At 37.2% G+C, this 7,530-nt stretch overlaps 1 protein-coding gene across 1 annotated transcript; it reads left to right on the top strand.

The window, feature by feature from the left end:
* The first annotated feature begins 2,866 nt into the window (after positions 1-2,866).
* On the top strand, positions 2,867-7,245 carry psmd14 (proteasome 26S subunit, non-ATPase 14). The gene is made up of 11 exons (XM_079339124.1): positions 2,867-2,990; positions 3,798-3,853; positions 4,030-4,101; positions 4,213-4,332; positions 4,533-4,603; positions 4,868-5,018; positions 5,129-5,236; positions 5,385-5,459; positions 5,546-5,671; positions 6,157-6,219; positions 7,079-7,245. The coding sequence occupies exons 2-11, from the start codon at positions 3,806-3,808 to the stop codon at positions 7,175-7,177; spliced, it is 933 nt and encodes a 310-aa protein (XP_079195250.1). The 5' UTR covers positions 2,867-2,990; positions 3,798-3,805; the 3' UTR covers positions 7,178-7,245.
* Positions 7,246-7,530: the final 285 nt, after the last annotated feature.

Below are 7,530 nucleotides of genomic sequence, written 5' to 3'. Positions count from 1 at the left end.
TGTGAAGAGTATTCATTAAGACTCGTTTTTGTGGCTCAAGACAGTAACTTGGTTTTGAATATTGCACTTAATGTAAACATGATGAAGCTTTAAAGCTGACACAGGCTAACCTAGAAAAGGTATGTGACAACAATGATGCAGAAAAAGGGATATTTGTTAAGTCTATAGCAAAGAAGAACACTTTTGTGGCTGTCATGAGTCTATGTCAATAAAAGTGTCCTCAATGTGCCTTTCTTTTAACCTTTTAGTGTATGGCCTTCATCTTTCTGCAGACTTTACATTTATAATCAATGTAAACGCTGTTCATGTACATGTAGACGCTGTAGAGAAAGAGGATGAGTGATGTGCAAGAAAGGTAATCACCTTGAGTAAAATCATAAACTTTAGATTTAAAAGTAAACTGTTATCACTGGGACCCTAACATGGACATATTGGTAAATATTCAGCTGGAAAAGATAAGGAAACGTAACACATCTTATACAACAGAAGCACATACAAGGCTGTGAAGGTCTTATAGACTTAAGGGTCTATGTTCATATTTTCTCTCATCCTTTAAAGACTTACAGTTTAGAAATAACATATGAGCACAAAGCAGTTCATTCCACTTGCAGTTTTCCTGATGTAGGTCCTGCTAGAGATTTATAAAGCAAAACCAAATTCAAATCCCATCAGGGTGCAAGGAAGCTCTTAAAGCATCAAATTTCCCTCCCTTATTTCCTCTGCTGGTAGGATTAAGGTTTCATGCTGGTGTCAAGTTACAAGCTACTTCTGATGTTCCTCTGAAAGTCCAGTCATCAGTCCAGGCAGTAAAGTTTGTATGAATGATTTCCTGTTTCTATTTGTAATTTGGTTTGTTGGTTATTGATTTGTAATTTCACAATAGGCAATGTGCTTTAAAAACCCTGTTTCAAATATCGGTGAGATATCATTAAGGATCTATGTGTAAATTAATGAAATATAACACTGTTATTGTTACATCCACTAGAATTGTACGTTTTACCTGCTCTGTTTTAAAGATATCAGATATACAATATATTGATCATTTCTTATTTATCCATGTATCCATTGTTTCTCTGGGTAATTCATCAAAAAGCTTTGGTATGTCAACAGCAACAAAATGAATGGATTTCAGATTGAAGCAGAGAGAGGCTGTCGACCAATCACACATAGAGCTGAACTCAATAGGACAACCATGTCAGCAATAATGACTCAGAAAACAACAAACAGGGTCCACCTCAAAGGAAAATAATGACAATTTGTTTCTGTATTTTGCTAGTCAAGTTATTGCTTACATCAGATCATTACTGTATGCACATACTAGTGCCACTGGATGAATTTAACTTTGATAGCAAATATCCAACATAGACAAACACTGCATATGAGTTTGCACAAACAAGGATTTGTCCTTGATAATTGTTTGGTAATGGTCAGGAATATCAAAGGATTAGAACGGAAAAGAGTAATTTAGGATTATTAAGTATAAGTAGGAATTGTAAAAGTAAAAAGCATCTGCTTGAAAAATGACAACAGTTCTTTAGTTATTGTAATACTTAAGATGATGATACTATCTGCAAAAATGTTTTTTGTTTATGTAACACATTAAGTCATTTATCAGAGACACCATTAATAATATATACTAATGCAGGTTGACTCAGTCTGCATATCAAAGGCCATTCAGTCCATCACAAGGATGCACATCCTGGTTCAGACTGCTGAGTGTCTTATTTGAGTGGAGGTAGTGAGAGGTTCTGTGGGTGTGGAGAGGGAGGGACTGAGGAATGTGGATGATTATCTGTGTCCTCCTCATCCACTGAGGAATTAGGGGATTTCTAAATTCCTGTTGAAGTCCTCAGCATGCCAGCCGACCTATCTGCAGGGCAGCATGGCCATTGTGTCTGCTGGGTGAGATTGTAACACCGTGTTCGGCTCGATTGGGAACAAGAACATGTGGAACCAAAAAAGAGAAGTTTTCTCACAAACTCAGTGATGGTGTGGTTTGGCTCAGACTTTGTGGCTCCTTTGGGAATAATGAAATGCTTGCAAGCTGAAATATGAGAACCACACACATCACAGCCACTTTCATTCATTTCAGTGTTAAAAGACTGACTCATTACATCATTTCTGTAATTTTGAATATATGACAAATGACACCAGTTCAGTAAGTTTGAAAGGGTGATGTTTTTGCACTGAATTAAAGGCAAGGCATGTTTATTTATATAGCACCTTTTAAACACAGAGCAATTCAAAGTGTTCCACACAGGCACAAAGAGCATTTACGAAATTTTAATTGTGCATTTAATGTAGCTAATTACCTCAAGATTTGTTAAAATATATCTCCTTTATGTCCCCCCCCCCACCACACACACACACACACACACACACACACACACACACACACACACACACACACACACAAACACTAACAATATGATATAATTTAATATCAAATTAATGCATATTGTGGTTTCCACCATGTTTATGTAAACAGCAGCCACAAGACTAAGACCTGTAGGAGAACTCATGATAATAATTTAACCATTCAATCACAAGGGCAGCTATTTCAGTATTGAATAAATTAGGAATATGAAGACATGTACACAGTAACAGGTGTAAACACATGTAAACAGTACAAGTTGCTATGAAAATGTCTTATGGTCAGACAGTTTATTTAAAGAAAAAAGTATTGCAAATAAACTTTAGTTTAAGTTTAAAAAAATGGGGAAGCAGAGGAAGTTGTAGTTTTGTTATGAGTCACACAGAAACCTCAGAGGAGCAGAAGTGAAATGAAAAGTGGCGCCCCCTTGTGTTTCGTTTACGCAGTTGCCAGGCATGTGAAAATCTAAAACGTCATCAGAGCCGGACGGAAGTAGTTCTTCTTCTAAAAAAAAAAAAGTCACAATTCTGGCTGATTCATTGTAGCCAGTTGGTTTGACTCGACTAAACACACGAACACAGACTTTTCTCCTCTTATATATTGACATTTACACAAGGTAAGTAGACTGATAGCGTTGACACAATGAAATGATTTAAAGTATCGCGGTGGTTTCAGGTTAAATGTTTATAAATACTTCGATGTAGAGGCTGAACAAGACTAAGCTAACAATAGTGAGCTAACGCAGTTCGTTATCTTACTTATGTTTTCTAAACTCGACACATTTAATGTTTTATTGAAACGTAACCCATCAGAGCTCGACTTTATTCAAATATAAACTCATATTTCGTGTTTTAATGCTGTGTTGACGCGACTATTGACGAATTAGCATGCTGAGGCTAACTAGCGATTAGATGCTAACTCCAGTTTAATTTCTGACTCTTAAATTAATTTATATCAATAAGGTAAATACTTTTAATGAATCTGTATCAGGCTTGTATTATGAGATATGACCTCAATTCCTATTTGTTGTGGTAATGTCATATAGGAAAACAGAGGTTTGTCAGTCATCTTATTTGTTGGTGAAACAATCAAAATCTTTTAATAAATCAAAAGATTATTCATTATTAAAATCATCTTTTATTTATCCAAACATATACCGACAAAAATCACCATCAGCTCAACTGGAAAACAGTTTAGGCTTTCCAACATACTGGTTATTTCTTATAGAGGAACATTTTATACATGTTTTTAAATAAACAATAATCTTGTGTAAGAATCACTCTTGTTTTTTTTTGGCCTCTCAACAAAGTCAGGTTTCCCCTGATGAAGTGTTTTAAAGACTCTTAGTGATCCTTATGCAAAATAAGATGTGTCACTACTACCTAAAGGAAAGACAACCACTATGTTGTGTCTGTCTCTTCAGATCCTCACATGGACAGACTGCTGAGGCTGGGTGGGGGAATGCCAGGGCTTGGCCAGGTAAGACATTTAACAAAATTGCCACTGATAAGCAATATTTAAATGCTTTTTTTTTTTTTTTTAATACTTGGACTCGCAGTGTAGCGTATGGCAGTAATAAATGAAACTGATTACAAACGATTTCAATACTGTATATATGAATGCATTTATAAATAAACCCTACTTTGACTCCTCAGGGCCCCCCAACTGATGCACCTGCTGTGGACACTGCGGAGCAGGTGTACATCTCCTCTCTGGCCCTGCTAAAGGTAGTAACAAAACATCTGTTTAAAGATGACCCTCTTAACTTTTTATGGAATTTAAAAAAATAATGTTGTGACATTTCTTTGACCTCTCACTCGTGTATTTGCTCTTATCAGATGTTGAAACACGGCCGTGCTGGTGTGCCGATGGAGGTTATGGGACTGATGTTGGGAGAGTTTGTTGATGACTACACAGTGCGAGTGATCGATGTGTTTGCCATGCCCCAGTCAGGAACTGTACGTAAACTCCCTAAACTCAAGCTTATACAGTATATCTGGAGGCCCATTTAAATAATAAATCTGTAAAGCTGACGAATATCTGTATTGGTAGTAGTCGAGTAGTAAATGATTTGTATGTGTAGGCCTACTGGTTGTAGTTTAAAATAAGTGTATGAGGAGAGTTTTGGCTTGTCATAACTGAATTATCCCTCGCACAGGGTGTGAGTGTTGAAGCTGTGGACCCCGTGTTCCAGGCAAAGATGTTGGATATGCTGAAGCAGACCGGCAGGTAAAGCGTCAACACACATCTACAATCACAATATATGGACAAGTATTTGATTGTTTTCCTCACATTTATTGATCAAAATAAATAGAACCTAATTTATCAAATTAAAAAAACAAATACAATTGTTCATCTTATCCAAACTTGATGGAATTGTAAATCAATGGCAATATAGTTAAATTAATTCTCACTTTAATGACAAATTAACTCAGATCTTGTTTGGATATTGTCTTCACATGTTTTCTGTCCTCCTTCCATATTGTTCACCAGACCAGAGATGGTGGTGGGGTGGTACCACAGTCACCCTGGTTTTGGCTGTTGGTTGTCTGGCGTGGACATAAACACACAGCAGAGCTTCGAGGCCCTGTCAGAGCGAGCCGTCGCAGTGGTGGTTGATCCCATCCAGAGTGTGAAAGGAAAGGTAAAGATGTGCTGCTGGTTTGGAAGAATCTTCTGACTTCTGTATGTATTCATACGCGCTCTGATTTTGACTGTGAACTCTTAGTAACTTGTGCCATCTGTCCTCGGCAGGTTGTCATCGATGCCTTCAGATTGATCAACGCCAACATGATGGTGTTAGGTCATGAACCAAGACAAACCACATCTAACCTGGGTCATCTGAACAAGCCTTCAATCCAGGTAACGCATTGTACATGACATCATCATTGTGTAAAATACATTACTGACAATTTGTTTCATTTCACGTCTAGCATTTGAGATGTTCCACTCTTCACCCTGAGGTTGTTTTTTTTACGTCATTAAGTTAAGGGTTTTTTCTTTCTCTCAGGCTCTCATTCACGGACTTAACAGACACTACTACTCCATCACCATCAATTACAGGAAAAACGAGCTGGAGCAAAAGGTTTGCGAGAACACTGATCAAAGAATCGTGAAGGTATTTGTTTTGTTTTTTTATGAGCCATGAAAATAAACCTTTTTATGTTTCAGATGCTGTTGAATCTGCATAAGAAGAGCTGGATGGAGGGTCTGACCCTGCAGGACTACAGCGAGCACTGCAAGCTCAATGAGAACATTGTCAAGGAAATGCTGGAGCTGGCTAAGAACTACAATAAGGTACAACTTTTAGTCCACCAGTTGTTTTAAAAGTTAAGAAAAAGCACAATTTTCTTCAGATTGTTGAAGGCTGAAGTTTCCCAGGAAGCAGGAAGGGTTCTAGTAATCATTTCTTCATGAATACTATAACTTTGATTCAAAACACAGAGTAGATGGAAATATTTCAAGAATGAAGTGTATGATAGAGAAAGGAAACAAAGAGAGCTTTGTAAGCCCCTAAATATGAAATGAATTGACGCATTATTTTAAGATGAATCCATACAACAAGAGGACGATCATTGCACTAGTGCTGGTGCTTCATTGGTGACAACATGCATACTGTATTTAGATTTCACAAGATATTAACACATTTGCTTGAGCTGAAATTCCCAAGTATTTCTGAGGTTCAAAAAAAAAAAAAAAAGCAACTCAGATGATCTCATGCGTGCTACCACGCATTCAGATGATGCTACTGGAGTCCTTACTCAATGTTTTTCTCACCTCAGGCTGTTGAAGAGGAGGACAAAATGACCCCCGAGCAGCTGGCAATCAAGAATGTTGGAAAACAGGTACAAAAGACATTTCATGCTTCAGTAAAGAAAACTGCTGCTACCAATTTTATTTTATGATCCTGTATTGCTTCATTTAGGTCAGTGTTTGTGGATGATATTTCGCACATTGGTTGGAGGTAGAAGGAGCTGTTACTGTTTGAAGCAGTCCAAACAGAGACTTAGTTCTGTTGTACCTGCTACGTCAACTTCTCGAGGGAGTTTATGCACTACTAAAACTAAAAGGTGTTACACCAGCTAAGATTGTTCCAACATAGTTCACCAAGTTCTAACAGAAATGTTAAACATAGCTCTCAGTATATGTGTAGTTCTCCTTAAAATACAGTTTTCATGGTTTTATGCATTTTGAATGGTGGGATTGCTTTGACTATTAGGAGGAGAGGAGGGCGCTACCGTCTGTTTTCACCACTCGATGTCGCTGTTTTTTTTTTTTTTACACAAGCTGTAGATTGAGAGTGGACTGTTTGCACCACCTGATTGTAGTGCTTTGTCGCTGATTGTGGATTACCGATCGTTAGCTGAAGTCATTTTCAGCCATTAGTCTGTTCACTGATGAACACGCAGGGCTGTAACAGACATGGCATTAAATACTGCTCTTCACTGATTGGTCACATGAAGTTTAAATGTCATTTCTGCGTAGTTTGGACATTACTTAGTTAAGCTGACCCTTTCATCTCTTAGTTAACCAAACAATAACACAACTGAAGTTAGAATCAAATTAGTTTCAAAGTGGGGTTTAGTCCTGAAGACAGACCATGTCGGTGCAACAGATGACTGCTTTGTTAAACGTTGTTTATACAGAAACTGTTTGAAGAATCTTCACATCACATCCCATTGTTATTTTGTTTCCTTTTTGCAGGATCCCAAGAGGCACTTGGAGGAGCACGTTGATGTTTTGATGACATCCAACATTGTTCAGTGCTTAGCTGCCATGTTGGATACCGTTGTTTTCCAGTGATGGCCCTGTGTGTATATATTGCAACCATTGTTTTCTTTTATATAAAATAAATGTATGTATGTAATGAAGACTGACTTTGTTTGAATATCCTTTTTTAAGTACAACTGTGACAGCGCAAATACTTCGTTTGAATCAGAGCTTCCCATTTGGCATTTCAGTTTGTAATTTCGCTTCCCTTTGTCAAAGGAATAATTAGTCACATTAGTTTTATTACACTGCTTTTAGCTTTGTCTAAAACGTTTTGAAAACTTAAAATACATATTTTTGTTAATTTTACTGCTTTGTTATGATTGCATTAAATTCGTGTAACTGAGTGTAGAGTTCAAACAATCTGCACAAATGGAAACTCTCGC

This window comes from Symphodus melops, assembly GCF_947650265.1.
Source record: "Symphodus melops genome assembly, chromosome: 3".
NCBI lineage: Eukaryota > Metazoa > Chordata > Actinopteri > Labriformes > Labridae > Symphodus > Symphodus melops.
The sequence above is the reverse complement of the archived record's forward strand: the minus strand, read 5'-3'. Positions and strand labels throughout refer to the sequence as shown.

Excerpts from the sequence above, each read along its gene's own strand:
- psmd14 (XM_079339124.1), top strand. The coding sequence starts at position 3,806 with ATGGACAGACTGCTGAGGCTGGGTGGGGGAATGCCAGGGCTTGGCCAG. Across the intron at positions 5,019-5,128 it reads TCCAGAGTGTGAAAGGAAAG|GTTGTCATCGATGCCTTCAG; the intron begins GTAAAGATGTGC and ends TGTCCTCGGCAG. Across the intron at positions 5,237-5,384 it reads TGAACAAGCCTTCAATCCAG|GCTCTCATTCACGGACTTAA; the intron begins GTAACGCATTGT and ends TCTTTCTCTCAG.